Source organism: Rhinopithecus bieti, unplaced genomic scaffold (assembly GCF_001698545.2).
Source record: "Rhinopithecus bieti isolate Rb0 unplaced genomic scaffold, ASM169854v2 scaffold_18153, whole genome shotgun sequence".
Classification (NCBI taxonomy): domain Eukaryota; kingdom Metazoa; phylum Chordata; class Mammalia; order Primates; family Cercopithecidae; genus Rhinopithecus; species Rhinopithecus bieti.
The window spans coordinates 2,047,700-2,064,760 of NW_016809139.1; the positions used below are offsets into that span (position 1 = coordinate 2,047,700).

The following is a 17,061-nucleotide window of genomic DNA, read 5'->3' on the forward strand; positions in this document are numbered from 1 at the left end:
CCCAGCCTGGCACAGCAGCGTCCACAACATCCGAGAGCCCTGCACACCCAAATGTCTTCGTTCTTGTGAGCTACTGGGTAAGGAATTATGAATCAAGTCCCGAATGCTGGCCGGTGCGGTGGCTCACGCCTGAGAGACTGAGGAGGGCGGATGACCTGAGGTCGGCAGTTCGAGACTAGCCTGGCCAACATGGTGAAACACCGTCTCTACTAAAGTACAAAACTGAGGCGCATGCCTGTAGTCCCAGCTACTCAGGAGGCTGAGGCAGGTGAATGGCTTGAACCTGGGAGGCGGAGTTTGCAGTGAGCAGAGATCGCGCCATCACACTTCAGCCTGGGCAACACAGCAAGACTGTCTCAGAAAAAAAAAAAAAAAAAATTCCGAATGCTTCCCAAAAAGCAAATAATCTATGCCAAGAGTCAGGAACAAGGACTAGGGAGGTAAAACAAGAAAATCTTCACATTACATACTGTTGTCACACCATGTCACAGCAAAAGATCCAGTGCAAAACAGCAGTTTCTTCTTAAAACGTGTATTTTCAGAATTACAATGCTTACATTTTAAAGTCTTAATACAATGGTTTTAATGTAACAATATATTACATAATATGAAAAATGACTTTTCATAGTAAACCATGAAAATGGAATACCTGCAGTGTCAAAGTCACCAACTTGTCACCTTTTCCAGTCACAAAGTCCCAACACATTGTATTAATGCTTGGGAGTCTTACAGCCTGATGTATAAAGGATGAGTAAATGTAGAGAAAGGAGCATTTTCATGAAAATAAAATTTAAAAACCAGGTAGGATTTAAAGAACACAGTTGAGAGTAAAACATTTAGATCAGCCCAGTTTGCCCTTTTATAAAAAGTAGTATAGCTTTTCATTTTATATACAAACCTAGAGTATCTGATTTCATTGTAAAACTTAATTTTAAGCACTAAAGATAATTTGAATAGAAGCCTGTATTTTTTCTCCTAATTCTGTATAGGATATCTAACTTCTCCACTAAGAGTAATTAATACAGGAATCTGACCCTCCTGGGCTGTGCTGACAATGGAACTGTTGTAGGTAAAATCATTTTCTGATTAAATACAATTTCCACATTAGAATCAGAAGTTATAATTTTTCCAATCATAGGACATCCCATGAAATTCACAAAAATTATAACTTATTTTATTTTCCATTTCACAGTATTTACATGTTCCACAGATATTTGTAAAATGGCTGCAAATTCCTTGCTTTTTAGATACACATTGTATATCCGGCTTCACAATTATTTAACATCTCTTACATCTTTATCAACAAAACCAGCTTGTCTCAAACACATAGACCTTACTTTACATAAAACAATAAAAATCCAATTACAGTTACTTTTTTAGGACTTTTATGACAAACATTAAGAAAAAAATGACAATTTTGGGTAACCTTCTTTGTCTTAAAGAGGCAGAAGCATTCATGTAACATAATTTGCAAAAGATCTTTTGGGTAATTGGGGGAAAAAACTGATAAATTTGATTTCATTCCATTTTCAGGCAATAAGAAAGCACTGTAAACATTTTAAATTTCTCCTTCACTTTCTTCCTCTAAATATATATGAAGTTGGATAATTTCATCCTAGGAGTAGAACTAGATACAAGAATATCAGAGAGTAATAAATAAAACATTTAATCACATTCCCTCTTCCAGAAGGTAAGAGAGAAAGGGTAAGAGCGAAAGCTACATTATAGACTGGGGAAGCCTCCCAGGCTGACAACACGGATTACAGGCTCTTCTGACAGAATCAAATCTCCCATCTCTTTATTCATAGGACTTGGTAGAAATGCAGGGCAATCATCAATTTTTACGATAAAAAAACCTTATTTTAGAAACCCTAAACTATCATTAGATTCTGAAGTTCTAATTTGCTAACTAGTTTGACCAAGTTTGTTAGTTTTAAACTGCACATGAGGAAGATAAATTTCTGGGAAGTTTAAATACACAATTATTTATCTTCTTTACATGTCTCCAATTTCTACAAATGAAAAAGACGTAGAAGGAAAAAAAAAATCACATCACCTTTATTTATTGAATGAGCTAAAAGATAACACAGAGAATACTGGAAATGACAGCTGTCACGTTTCCCCAGTCTGTGCCTCCTTCCTCCCACGCCCCACTGCCTCCCGCAAGCACCGTGCTGGGCGGGAACCCGGTGCTCCTTCTCTCCACGACTTGCATATCCACGGGGATTCACACGAGGGCCACTCGCTGCTGGACCCGATTCTATCTGCTCGCGCTAATCTTGTCAAGTTCAATTCCAAGCACGCTTGCCCAGGAAATTAAGAGTACTCTATTTCATATGTACAAAAATACATCGCTTTGGAGAGCTGGAAAAGGTTTAATACGTACAACACTTATTTACAAGCTGTGACTTTCACACCTGTAAAACAAACACACTTATTTTGTCCTTGATTTTGGTGCAACTTACACATAAACATTACATCAGTTAGTCTGTATTTTTAAAAATAATAAATCAACCATATGTACAATTAAATTTACAACCGAAAGCAAATACTCCATTGGAACAGTGTGACTGCAACTCAGTAGACCAGCGGAGGACATTCCAGGACTTGAGTCCTTCCCTACAACCAGACTGAAAACCCACTGAGGACCTCTCTCATCCTCACGATGGAACATCTTAATTTCTAAGACTTAAGGTGCAAAAGAAAAATAATGATTATACAGCTACAATTACATGTAAAGACTTTAAAGGGACAGAAAAACGTATTAACCCCCACATATATAATGATCATTAAATTAAATACATATTTAACTCCCAGTGCATATGATATTCTATCAACATTATAGGGGACCACAGGGTTCTAGAAACATTTATCCCTAAACCACCTCACCGCCGAGGAGTTCCTCACAGCCGGGTCTCAGCTTTCTTCAGTACCTTTCACGTGGCTCCGGCTGATGGGCCTCCAGGTCCCCCAGCTCCGGCATCCCAAGGCACAGAAGGGGTTATGATCCCTCCCTCCCCCCACCCACCTCCCCTAGAAGGGTGTTACTCTAGAAAAGCACAACGAGAGGATCTGCGGTAAACGGCTGTTTTACCCCTTAGGGGACACAAATAAACCCCGATCAGGAACCTGGGCAGCTGTGTGACCAGAAAGGCACACACGTCACTAAGAATGCAAGGCCTGCTGAGTGTCTACCTGAAAGACAAATGGCCTTCCACAAAGAGCCAGCAGACAGAGGCTGCTTCGTGGAGACAGCATGGGTGGCAACTTTCATGAGCAGCGTGTGAGGTAGGGGGAGGGAGGCTGGAGCTCTGAGTAAGTGGCGTGGGACACCAGCATGGGGACGGGGTGAGAAAAGCAGGAATGTGAGATCACAGGCGGCATGAAAACAACAACAGAACTCGCTGGCCAGCTGCATGATGATGCTCTCTGACGTCCCCACAGCCAGGCAGGACCACTGAAGGTCTGGCTGGAGCCAGAACGGAGAAGAGTCCAGTCACAGTCCCATAAAGTGCACTCCTAGCTGGGCCATGGCATGTGTTCACCCCAGCGCTGTCATGTTACACTGACTTCCAGGACGTGGTCATCTTGGCTGGGGATGACCAGGACTTGCGTGCCTGAGCTGGAGTTGAAGACCTGGCCGGCCGGCAGTGCCTGCAGCCGGGGCATGGGCAGGCCTTTGTGCTCGCTGCTGCAGGCTGAGTGCACGCTGCCCCTGCTCTTAAGGCTGCTGCTGTCTGGCTGGTCGTCCCCGTGCTTGTCTACTGACAGGCTGTCATTTTCTATCCAGCTGTCTGCAAAACACACAGTAAGTTAGACCCAAGCTGTGCCCACACTCACCTGGGGACTGGCAAAGCCACATGGAACCAGGCTGAATGTGCAGAATGCCACCCGACGCTGCCCCTTTACAGAGCACTCTGCGCACAGAGGCTTGATTTCAGAGCAGTGCCTGAGATTCTAACAGCAGACGAGGTTTCTGGTACCAGTTTCTCCTGGCACTGAAAACATGCCGCCAGTTCTCACACCTGCTCACTCACAAGCGTATCAGCTCTCGCACAAAGTCATCACCTGCTCGAATACTGAAGGTAAACTTTTTCTTAAAAAGTCCTTACCAGCGTCCAGTTGGGAGGAGTGCGCAGAATGATGGGGGAGGTACTTGAACAGCCTGACGTCGGGCAGAGGGAGATACCCCGCGAAGAGCGGCATCACTTCCATGTGGACCCTGTGAGTGGCCCGAGCAGCCACTGGCATGGAGATGACACCGCAGCTTTTCCCACACACGGCCCAATTGCTACTGTTGTCGACAACTGCAACGAGAGGAAGCGCTGTGTCACCCAGGACGGGCCTTCAAGTACTTGGGCGAGAGTCACAGCCATCGTTACCCAATCTTCTCACCCAACGGTGTCTGACAAAACACCGCGGACACAGAGCCCAGTGCCTTGTAGCTGCACCTGAAGATATAGCCATGCACTTTCACGGTGACAACACCTATTTCACTGAGTCCAACTTCAATTCGTTCTGGATTAGAATGAATTATGCTGGACATGTACAGAAAACGGCATTTTTCCTGTGAGGTTAATAAATGAATTAATTTTGATTTCAAATTTTTGTGTCATCTTCCAAAGTATGGTTACTTTGGCAGTTAAATGAGTTCTGTCTGGTAAGTGACAGTCTCCAAGACCACTGGGTCTGAAGCCAACTCTGCCACTCAGAAGAGCATCCCAAGGCCTCCAGGCTCGATGACCTCTGTATAGTGGGGAGAACACCACCAGCCTCACAGAGCTGCTTTTTAAGGATGGAAAGAGGTATGTATGAGGGAACTACAAAAAGTTCACGCAAAAATGGAATCCAAAGATGCAAATAGAAAATATAAGCTTTATTTCTCAACATAAGCCCCACTAAAGTCAAGACATGTTTGTAAGCAATGGATGTCATTGCTTACAATGCCATTTAGTCCATCCCTGAAGAACTGGGAGGCCTGAGAATTTAGCCATGTCAAGGCAGTCTTTTTCTACATTATTAGCCGAATAAAAATGGGTGCCTTTTAAAACTTTTAAGATCAGGAAACAAAATAAGTCAGAAGGAGCCAAATCAGGTCCATAAGGTGGATGCCTCATGATTTCCAATAGAAACCCTCGCAAAGTTGGGCTCGTTTGAGGAATGAGCAGGAGCATTGTTGTGGTGGAGGAGGACTCTCTGGTGAAGCTTCCCCAGGGGTTTTTCTACCAAAGCTCTTGCTATCTTCCTCTAAACACTCTCATAACACACAGATGATGTTGTCCTTCGACTCTCCAGGAAGTCAATAAGCAAAATGCCTTGAGTATCCCAAAAACCTGTTGCTGTGGCCTCTGCTCTTGATCGGTCTGCTTCTGCTCTGGCTGGGCCACCCCACCTCTTGGTAGCCATTGCCATGTCTGCTTTGTCTTCAGAATGGTACTGGGAAGGCCACACTGCATCTCCTGTTAAGGTTCTTTGAGTAAATGCTTCAGGATCTTGATCCCATGTGTTTGAAGTTTCCATGGGAAGCTCTGCTCTGGTTGGCCGTGGACCTGGGTGTTAGGGTTTTGGCACCCACTGAGTGGAACGTTTGCTCACCTTTCTGTCCTAATTGCATAAGCTGAACCAGTTGAGATGTCTGCGGTGTTGGCTCTCATTTCTGCTGTTAATTGTCAGTTCTCTCCAATTAGAGCATGAAAAAGGTGAATTCTTTCCTTGACAATGGATGTGGATGGTCTGCTTGCTGTGGCCTTAATCTTCAGCATCATCTCGTCCCTTCTTAAAACAAGGTATCCATTTGCAAACTACTTAACTCTTTGGGGCACTGTCCAAAGAATTTCATAAACTTTTCATAAAGCATCAATGATTTCACCATTCTTCCACCCAAGCTTCACCATAAATTTGATGTTGTTTTTTTTTTGTTGTTGTTTTTTTGAGGCGGAGTTAGTTTCTCTCTCGTTGCCCAGGCTGGAGTGCAATGGCACAATCTCGGTTCACTGCAACCTCCAACTCCTGGGTTCAGGTGATTCTCCTGCCTCAGCCTCCCAAGTAGCTGGGATTACAGGTGCACACCACCACACCCAGCTAATTTTTTGTATTTTTAGTAGAGATGGAGTTTCGCCATATTGGCCAGGCTGGTCTCGAACTCCTGACCTCAGGTGATCCGCCTGCCTTGGCTGCCCAAAATGCTGGGATTACAGGCGTGAGCCACCACGCCCGGCCAGTGTTGGCTCCTGATTTAATTTTAGCAGAATTCACGTTGCTCTGAGAGGGGCGCTTTTAAACTGACGTCTTCTCCTTCTTAGTGCCTCAAACTCGATCCTGCTCAGTGAGGAGGAGCTTATTTTGGTGCAAAAAGTATTGAAATCCATGCATAGTTTTTTCATAATGTATCTTCCGTGATTTGTTTGAAGAACCCTTGTATGTAAAGCATTTAGTCTCACTCCTGGGACATGGTAGTGTCTTAATATATGGCAGGTGTTATTATTAACACTGATTATTAAAACAACCCTCATGTAATTCAATGCAATTCAAACACCTAAGTCATCATTCACTGGGACCAGCCCTGGAGATATGAAATGAAAGTAAGCAAGACAGGATCCTTGCCATCCAGTAAGCAAGACAGGATCTTTGCCATCCAGTAGTAGTTGGCCTGGCAAAGAGGTCACAGCTTCCCATCATGAGGACACCGAGCAACCGCCCAGGGGGAGTGAGTGACCAGAAGGCCATAAGCAGCAGAGAAGGGCTCAGGGAGATGGACATCCGGTAGGTAGGAATGGCAGACCTTTGAGGACAGGGGCTACTACAGGACACACAGAGGCCCTAGGAGTGTCCGGAGGAAGGCAATGGAGTGACGGTTCTCAGAGTGTGGCTCTCAGGGCACCCGCAAGCTCATAGCTTTCACACTCCTGCCTTTCCACGCTGCTAACCTCGGTGCTGCTGGGGCAACCACAATGGCGTGACTCAGGAGCCAGATCACTGCCATGAACTCACAGCAAAAAACCAAAACAAAATGCCACGCTTCACAAAGTAGTCAAAAGTGTTCATTTTATTAAATTCAGCTCCTGAGTACACTTTTTTTGTTTTTTAATTGTGAAATGTTTATAGACTCACAAGAAGTTGTAAAAATAGTAGAGGGGTCACAAACCTTCATCACCAGCTTCACCCAACTGTGCCATCTCATGTAACACAGGAAGCTGACATTGGTAACATACAGTGAACCAGGCTGTAGACCCCACTGGATTTCACTACAGAATGAACCAGGCTGCAGACCTCACACCGGATTTCGAGAAGTACCGATGAACGCAGGCTGTGTCTTTCGTGAGACAGCAGCTGGAGCCTGCCGTCCCTCGCGGTTGAGAGCTTAATCCTCTAGCTTCTACTGAACTGCAGTCTCTGAGAATCCAGGGCAACCCTCCTGGCTGCCCAATAGGCGGCCCAGGTGGTTCGAAAGCAGGCCCTGTTTCCTGCACCCAGCATCCTTCCCGGGGAAAACTATCCGTTGTAATTCAGCAGACAGCCCTCCAGGTAGGGGTGAACCATGGCTGCCAGGACTCACTGGGATTTACTACCGAGCAAACCATGCTGCAGACCCCACTGGATTTCACTAGAGTGAACCAGGCTGCAGACCCCACTGGATTTCAATATGGAGTGAAGCAGAACGTAGACCTCACTACAGGATGAATCAGGCTGCAAACCCCACTGGATTTCAGCACCTTTTGCAGGCATTCTTTGGGTCTAATTCTATGGCATTTGTCACATGTGTAGATTCTTGTAACCACCACAGCGGCCCTGGCCCAGAACTCTCCATTACCACAGAGGACGGCCTCCTGCTGCTCTGTGCAACACTGACCCGCCCTCCTTCTGCGGCTGGCATTTTGAGGGTGTCATTTAGAAATGGAGTCACACAGTACACCTCCTTATAGGATTGGCTTTTTCTTAGTACAATGCCCTTGAGATCCAACCACAGCACTACGTGTGTCAACAGTCCCTTCTGTTTCATTGCTGAGGAGGAATCAGATGTGCCAGTTTGTTTAACCGCTCTCAGGCTGAAGGACATTTGAGTTATTTCCACTCTTGAGTGCTTGTGTTCTTGACATTCTCTGGGTCTCTGCTGCAGAATGACAGCTGGCTCAGGGAAAGCACGTGGGGAGCGCTCGGTGCTGTGAGCCGAAATAGCCGCTGTTTTCACAGAACGCCCTTTCCACTTGCAAGAGTGCTGGGGAAGCTAGTTATTCAGTGTTGGGTATTTGGCAGACGTTTGATTAAAAATGAATGATGTAAGCCTGTCACTTCAAAGAAAACAACATGAGTATTTGCTGCCAATGATGCCATCTGAGACTTTGAGCAAAAATCAGAATTTTGGAAAACTTACACTTGCCACTGTGAGCTTAAGAGTCCTGATGCTCCAAGCTCTCCCTGAGAGATCACAAATGCAGATTTTAAAAAAATATTGTCAAACAAGAGGTGCCCCCATTTGGAAGATCTGCACAACTCAGGAAGCCATGCTTCTCACGTGACTAACGGCACAGGGTGTCATGCTATGATGCCTGGGTAAAAGAGCCACTCAACATGCAAGATGGGCTGGGTGCAGTGCCTCATACCTGTAATCCCAATACTCTGGGAGGCCAAGGCGTGAGGACCGCTTCAGCCTATGGGTTCGAGACCACCTACCTTCATACATAAGCTTTGTCGAAAAATGCTCATCAGATTCGGTCAGTGCTTCATCCTTATCCACCTCCAAGAGGTCTGAGAGCCTCGTGATCGATACCTCCAGGGAGCAGAGGGAGCCTGTTCTGCAGTACTCCATTCCCGAAGGGGGAAAGATCTCAGCCTTCACGTTGTATAATGTCTGGGCAGGAAAGGGAGAGAAAAGAAAGGAAATGTACCTAACTGTTCTCAAGAAATGCAACTAGAGGCAAAAGAAGAGCTGCCTGCAGACCCTGGAGAGCTGAGGAAAGACACTTATCTGCTCGGCTGGCCTTAGAGCAACTGTGGCCACTCACGCTCAACAATTCCCATGGGAGATGTAATGTTTTCGGAAGTCCTACACCCCCAACCTTAACATCCTTCTTCAAACTATGAACATTTCCAACTGCAGGAAGAAAGGATAGCACAGCGACCCTCCAGCCGCCTATCACCCGGATCCCGAGATCTCAGCATGTTGATGCCTCAGCATCACCGATCGAGCCATGTACATTTCTGTATTTGCCTGAGGTAATTTAAAGCGAATTTCAGGCCAGGCATGGTGGCTCACGCCTGTAATACCAGCACTTTGGGAGGCCGAGGTGGGCAGATTATTTGAGGCCAGGAGTTTGAGACCAGCCTGACCAACGTGGTGAAATCCCATCTCTACTAAAAATACAAAAATTAGCCGGGTACAGTGGTAGGTGCCTGTAATCCCAGCTACTTGGATTACTTAGCAGGAGACTCCCTTGAACCCAGGAGGCAAAGGTTGCAGTGAGCTGAGATCACGCTGCTGCACTGCAACCTGGGTGACAGAGCAAGACTGTCTCAAAAAAATAAATAAATAAGATAAAAAAATAAAGCAAATTTCAGATAACCTGTTATTTTGCCCCATCTACTTCAGTATGCATTACTAAACACTAAGGCCTTTTTCTTACCAAAACACAAAGCTATTATTACAACTAGCAAAAGCAACAGGAATTCCTTGGTATAACCCAATTCAGTCCATAATCTACTTTGTCCATGTTTTCTTTCCATAATCAACCTATTCTCAGTGGTTATTCAAACACGCTTAACATTCTACCACCACCCATGGCAAACAATCACAACTCATCCGCCACCGCAAAGATGAAAAAGAGCTCACGCAGCTCCACTTCTGAAGGGAAGAGGGTGTGCGCGCGCATGTGTGTAATACAGTACAACTTGACTTAAAAGTGTTCTATTGGCATGTAAAACGTTCAAAGAAGATATTTCAATATATTAAGAGGTGTCTGTCTGGAGTCTGAGGCCAAGATGAAGTCGTCTGCTGGGAGTTCACAGCCTAAACAGCAGTCCCGAGAGCGGCCTTTCTAGGTGATCTCCTACCAAATCCCCAATCACCTCTGTTCAGACATGGGACAAACTCCCACCAGTCTCAAGAGGGGTCATGCTGGAACTTCCTGATGTTCTCGAGCCACAGGGCAGAAAGGATCCCAAATACACAGATGCCAAAATGCCTGCCATGGGCCCGGATACCCATAGGTCCTGGGAACGGAAGCAGTGGAATGCTGTGCTAGAGGCCCCCTGAAACACCTCCTCCTTCTGAGAAGCTTCTGGCTGGAGCACAGTGTGAATGTTTCTGAATCCAGCAAAGAATGCAGATTGGCCTAAGGGCTTGAAGGACACCCAGAGTTGCAGTAGGACAAAGTGGGGTGTGCTGAGACCTGCGTGTGCCTGAACACTCCTCTCGGCTGCATCTGGAAGGAGAGTGGCTGGGAGAAAGCACAGCCCAGGGTGAGCAGCAGGGGCCTCACCTGGCAGCACCTGGCGCTCAGGCACAGTGACCAGAACCGCGGAGCCTCTTCAGAGAGACATGCGAGCGCTTACAGCCAGCTGGTCTCTGACAGCGAGGCCAGGGTCACCCCACAGGGAGGAAAGCATCGTTATGACAGATGGGATAGGGACACCTGATGGGTCACTTGAAAAGAACAAATTTGGACCCTACCTCTTACTATACACAAAAATTAAGTCAAAGTAGATCACAGACCTAAATATAAGTGCTGAAATTACGAACATCTTGGAAGAAAATGCAGGAGAAAATCTTTTTGACCAAAGGGAATGATTTTCTAGGTCCAAAGCAAAAAATTCAAGCAATAAAAGAGAGAGTTGAATTAGATTTCATCAAAATTTAAAACTTTTGTGCTTCAAAGGACAACAAATGGAAGAAAATATTTGCAAATCATGCATAAGGACCTGGTACCTAGGATATATAAAGAACTTACAATTCAATAATAAAAAACAAATAACCCCATTTAAACACGGGGAAAGGAGTTGAACAGACATCCTTCCAAAGAAGGCAGAAAAATGGGCCACATGCCCACGAGAAGCAGCACAACATCACTAGCCACTGGGAAAACACCCGCCAACTGGAACGGCCACAACCCAAAACACAGTGAGACAAGTGCTGGCAGGACACACAGAAGCTGGGACTCTCTGGGTCCCAGCTGGAATCCACTATGTTGCTAGTGGGAATGCAGAGCCCTCTGGGAAAAGTTTGGCAGTTGCTCAAAAAGCTAACCATAGAGTTACCCATATGACCCAGAAATTCCACTCAGGTCTTTACCAAGAGAATTGAATAGATATGGTCACATAAAACCCATACTTTGGGCCGGGCGCAGTGGCTCACGCCTGTAATCCCAGCACTTTGGGAGGCCAAGGTGGGTGGATCACGAGGTCAGGAGTTCAAGACCAGCCTGGCCAAGATGGTGAAACCTTGTCTCTACTAAAAATACAAAAAATTAGCCAGGCCTGGTGGTACGCGCCTGTAATCCCAGCTACTCCGGAGGCTGAGGCAGAGAACTGCTTAAACCTAGAGGGGTGGAGGGTGCAGTGAGCCAAGACTGCGCCACTGCACTCCAGCCTGGGAGACAGAGCAAGACTCTGTCTCAAAAAAAAAAAAAAAACAATTAATAAAATAAAATTTAAAAAATTAAACACACACACACACACACACACACACAAAAAACCTGTACTTTGGCCGGGCACAGTGGCTCACATCTGTAATCCCAGCACTTTGGGAGGCCAAGGCAGGTGGATCACCTGAGGTTGGGAGTTTGAGACCAGCCTGACCAACATGGAGAAAGCCCGTCTCTACTAAAAATGCAAAACATTAGCTGGGTGTGGTGGTGCATGCCTGTAATCCAGCTACTCGGGAGGCTGAGGCAGGAGAATGGCTTGCACCTGGGAGGCAGAGGTTGCAGTGAGCTGAGATCGTGCCATTGCACTCCAGCCTGGGCAACAAGAGCAAAACTCTGTCTCAAAAAAAAAAATAAATAAAAATAAAAATCATGAGCCAGGTGTGGTGACATATGCCTGTGGTCCCAGCTGCTTGGCAGGCTGAGGTGGGAAGATCATGAGCCCAGAAGGTCCAGGCTGCATGCAGTGAGCTATGATTGTGCCACTGCACTGCAGCCTGGGCGACAGAGTGAGACCCTGTCTCATAAATAAATTATTTATATATAAATTATTATTATAATATACACTATTATTTATTTAATAATTTGTGATTTTATTTATTCATTTAAATGTATTAAATAAGGCATTATATAAAACATGAAGGTCAAAACAATTTGTCTTGTTTGGAAGAAGATAGAAAAAAACTGCTAATATCAAAACTATAAAGACAAACACTTCAAATCAACATGGTTTGACAATTTCAAACAGTAAAGAGAAGAAAAGGAAGTATCACAAAATTGCAAAACATTAAGTCGAATAATCTCCCTAAAGGAACACAGCACACACCTCTATCTACTCACCTAGCTCAAGGCTACTCTTCATTCCACACTCAAATTGGCTTCTAAAACATGATGCACAAGTTCTAAGAAAATCTTCACAATATTCAGCTAGCAAGTTTTTAGCTTTTCTTTGAAAAACTAGAGATATGCCTTAGAAAGCAATGCCCCTGAAGATGAAATGACTCCAAGAAATATTTCCAGGGAGTTACTAAGTCAACATGAGAAAGGGAAAAAGAAAAAAAAGGAGTCTTGGGGCTTCCAAATGACAAACACTCCTCTTAGAGACGCCCCCAGGAGTGTGGGCATCTCAGATGTGTCACTCGAGAAGGACCTGGGGTTCTAAAATAAAGACAGTCGATGATTCAACTACCCCAACACCTGTTTTTCTCCAGCTGTTCCTTCATTATGTTGGCAGAAGCTGTCTATTCAGTTCTTCAGATGATAAAGAACATAATGCCATCTTTCATTTTTCCACCCCACCCTCCCAAAACAATACATCACTTACAAAAAAATTTTCCACTTTAAATTCATAAATATACGGCTTTAAGGAGATAGACAGCTGTTCCTCAGAAACTGGGGAAAATCCAACAGAGAACCGGCAATGCAGAGAAGGGGGAGGCTCTTCTGTCCACTTGAGTTCCCAGACGAAGAACACCGACTGCTTGCTGTAGATGGGCTGGAAAGAGAGTCGGGGGTCACTGTTCACACAGCACCATAACCGCAAAGACAACACAGACACTGCAGAGAAACACACGCCATGCGAAGGGTGCGGAGCAGACACCATGGGCAGGCCTCTGCCTCACAGCACGCCTCTGCACGCTGCTCTAGGCCCCACAGCACCTGTCCCTGTCCTGACTCCCTTTGCCTGGCCTTGTCCCAGCAGAAGATTGTACAAAATTGGTAAATCTTTAATTTTGTATGATTCCATAAGTTTTATATCATATGAGATTAAAAAGTAGCTTCACTTTTTTTTTTTCTTTTTGAAACGGAGTCTCCCTCTGTTGCCCAGGCTGGAGTGCAGTGACATGATCTCGGCTCACTGCGACCTCTGCCTCCTGGGTTCAAGTGATTCTCCTGTGTCGGCCTCCCAAGTAGCTGGGATTACAGACGCATGCCACCATGCCCAGCTAACTTTCTTTTTATTTTAGTAGGGACGGGGTTTCCCCGTGTTGCCCAAGAGGGTCTTGAATTCCTGAGCTCAGGCAATCCACCTGCCTCGGCCTCCCAAAGTGCTTGGATTACAGGTGTGAGCCACCGCGCCCCATCAGTTTTTTTTTCCCTTTTTTTAGAGACAGGGTCTCACTCTATCACCCAGGCTGGAGTGTCATGGCGCGATCACAGCTCACTGCAGCCCAACCTCCCAGGTTCAAGAGATCTTCTCACCTCAGCTTCCTGGGTAGGTGGGAATACAGGTGTGTGCCACTATGCCTGACTAATTTTTGTATTTGTAGAGATGGGGGTTTGCTATGTTGCTCAGCCTGATCTCAAACTCCTGAGCTCAAGTGATCCACCCACCTGGGCCTTCCAAAGTGTTGGAATCACAGGTGTGAGCCACCATGCCCAAAGGATATTAATGGATATTAATTAATATATAGTATATCCCATGCAGCACCAAAACAGGGGAATAGATCATCAATTAATTAAAAAGTACATCTTGGCTAGAGGTGGTGGCTCACGGCTGTAATCCCAACACTTTAGGAGGCCAAGGTGGGTGGTTCACCTGAGGTCAGCAGTTCAAGACCAGCCTGACCAACATGGTGAAACCACGTCTCTATTAAAAATACAAAAATTAGCTGGGTGTGTTGGCGGGCGCCTGTAATCCCAGCTACTCGGGAGGCTGAGACAGGAGAATTGCTAGAACCCAGGAGGCAGAGGTTGCAGTGAGGCAAGGTCACGCGATTGCATTCCAGCCTGGGTGACAAGAGCAAAACTCCATCTCAAAAAAAGATAAATAAAAATTTAAAAAATAAAATAAAAAGTAAGTCTTTATATCCAGCCAATTATTTTATATTTAAATTATTTTAGGAACTAGGACAACCTGATGTATGGGTTGAACACCGCTATTACATGTAGAATCCACACCTAAAAGCACAGTGACAAGCTCCAGGACTATCTGAAAGAGCTGAAGGATTAGTGGGGGAGAATCCTTTGAAAATGCTGAAGATTCAGACATCCATTAAGAAAGCCTTCGAGCTCTAAACACTCAGCATTTAGTGCCTAAAAACATACGTGAAAAATCAACAGAAAAAGCAAGGTCCAGATTCAGCCAGGCAGCGAGGCATAAACAGAAAAGGCAAGGTCCAGATGCAGGCACGAGCATGGCTCTTTTACAAAGGCACCAACGTGTCAGGCACCATCGCTCTGGCACTGGCAGGCATCACGCTCCGGGCAGAGTGGAGCAGTGCCCATGCAATCAACAGTGCGTTCAAACAGAAGCTTGTACCTGCACACATCTATGCATAGAGTGGGACCAGTTTCAGATTTAATTCGTCTAAAAAGAAGAATTCATCCATCCAGCCACCCACTTACTCAGCAGCAAGCCCCGATCCAGCCTCAGGGCAGCCGGAGGAGCTGCACAGGAGCCTTTACTCATCAGCAGTGTAGCTGTTCTATCTAAAGGCTCGATCGCAACACATACTACGTCATTTCCGTACACTCTGGTTCTCTGTTGAGAAGTGATGCTCAGGTCTACACAATGTTTACCTGCTGGGACTGCGTGTTCAGTGGTACTAGTTGCAGGTCGGTGCTATCACTGGTATCTACAAGATAACTATCTGACAGCTGAAAGTCAAGTTCTGACAAATTCTGGACACAAACTTGAACATATTTCCTAAAGCGGAAAAACAAGAAGTATTATTTTGATATGTAAGAACTTTATTAAATATATCTTAGCTTTGTTAAGGAGACCCTCTCTGTCTGGGGAATCAAAAAAGCAGCAAAGCAAAGCAAGCTACGTTGTTGCGTATGTTTCTCCTTCAGATCTCACACCGAAAAGTGTCAGAAAAAAATAAACCTTTTTGGCTGGGCACGGTGGCCCACGCCTGTAATCCCAGCACTTTGGGAGGCCGAGGTGGGCAGATTATGAGGTCAGGAGATCGAGACCATCCTGGCCAACATGGTGAAACCCCATCTCTATTAAAAATACAAACATTAGCCAGACATGGTGGCACGTGTCTGTAATTCTGTAATCCCAGCTACTGCGGAGGCTGAGGTATGAGAATCGCTTGAACCCAGGAGGCAGAGGTTGCAGTGAGCTGAGATCGTGCCACTGCACTCCAGTCTGGTGACAGGGCGAGACTCCGTCTCAAAAAAATAACAAATAAAATAAACATTTTTAGAGAGGCGATTTCTGTGAGGAAATGGAAGAAAGAATATAGTTTCTGACCAGCCTTATTATAAAGTGATCATGGCTGGTCACCCTCACTGGCCTGTGGGGAGCCACAGGGAGAGAGCAGCGGCCCTCCTCATTAGAGGTGAAGACTCTCCATTGAGAGATGAAAGGCGGGGCTTATCTCCATTTCCATTACATGCAAAGCTTTGAAAAATAATAATAAGTTATTATTTTTTGAGACAGAGTATTGCTCTTGTCACCCAGGCTGGAGTGCAATGGCACGATCTTGGCTCAATGCAACCTCCACCTCCCGGGTTCAAGCAATTCTCCTGCCTCAGTCTCTGGAGTAGCTGGGATTACAGGTGCGTACCACCATGCCCAGCTCATTTTTGTATTTTTAGTAGAGATGGGGTTTTCCTATGTTGGTCAGGCTGGTATTGAACTCCTGACCTCGTGATCCGCCTGCCTCGGCCTCCCAAAGTACTGGGATTACAGGCGTGAGCCACCGTGCCCAGATGAAAAATAATTTTTTAATAAGGTTCTTTTAGAGATTATTGATGTTTTTAACCATTAATATCTACAGCTCCTTTTGCTGTGATTTGAAGGGGAAGAAAAGCTGCTAGTATAATGTTCCATTCTAAACATGGTTCTGACATTTTTGTTTCCAAATTATCCAATCATCATCAATGGATAAAAAGTTGCGGTGAGAGGCCAGGCCAGCATCCCGAGCCCAGTGATCAACGCTAGCACCGTCACTAAGGTGGGGCACCTGGACACTGTGGGCCCCCCAGTGCAGTCAATAGGAAGCACACAGCCCCGCCTGCCTCAAAGCAGAATCGGAGTCTACTCAAGCCTTTAGAGCGGCTGTTTTCCACCGAGGCAAGTCCGCCCCATCCAGAGGACACTGGGCAGTGTCTACAGACATCGTTGGCTGCCACACCTGGGGGTGGGGAGTGCTACTGGCATCTCATGGGAGAGCCTGGGGTGCTGCTCAACACCCTACAGCACACAGGACAGCCCCTACAACAGAGTTATCTGGCCCAAAATGTCACTCATGCTGAGCTTAAAAGTTCCTGTTCTAGAGGTTGTAGGCAATTGACAAGAGATACAGGGACACGAGAATTAAACAAATCCAGCCAGATCCAGAAAGGTGGGCCTCCAGAGGAAACCTGGCCTGCGTGTGAACAAGTCGATGGCTTGAAAACAGGGAAGAAAGGATGAACAGAGGTCTAGTGGTCTGATGGAGATTTTGGATCCCAAGTCACACAAACCAAC

At 45.8% G+C, this 17,061-nt stretch overlaps 1 protein-coding gene across 5 annotated transcripts in view; it reads right to left on the reverse strand.

Annotated features, from left to right (window-relative positions):
* Window positions 1-516: 516 nt before the first annotated feature.
* TRAPPC10 (trafficking protein particle complex subunit 10) overlaps window positions 517-17,061 on the reverse strand; it is a 100,419-nt gene continuing 83,874 nt past the window's right edge. For all 5 annotated transcript variants that reach the window (XM_017888736.1, XM_017888737.1, XM_017888738.1 and 2 more), the window contains 5 exons: window positions 15,159-15,285; window positions 12,961-13,131; window positions 8,671-8,848; window positions 4,113-4,307; window positions 517-3,794 (listed from right to left, as the gene is read on the reverse strand). In XM_017888736.1, coding sequence (XP_017744225.1) covers window positions 3,556-3,794; window positions 4,113-4,307; window positions 8,671-8,848; window positions 12,961-13,131; window positions 15,159-15,285 — 910 coding nt within the window. In that variant the 3' untranslated portion in view covers window positions 517-3,555. The remainder of the gene's footprint in view (window positions 3,795-4,112; window positions 4,308-8,670; window positions 8,849-12,960; window positions 13,132-15,158; window positions 15,286-17,061) is intronic.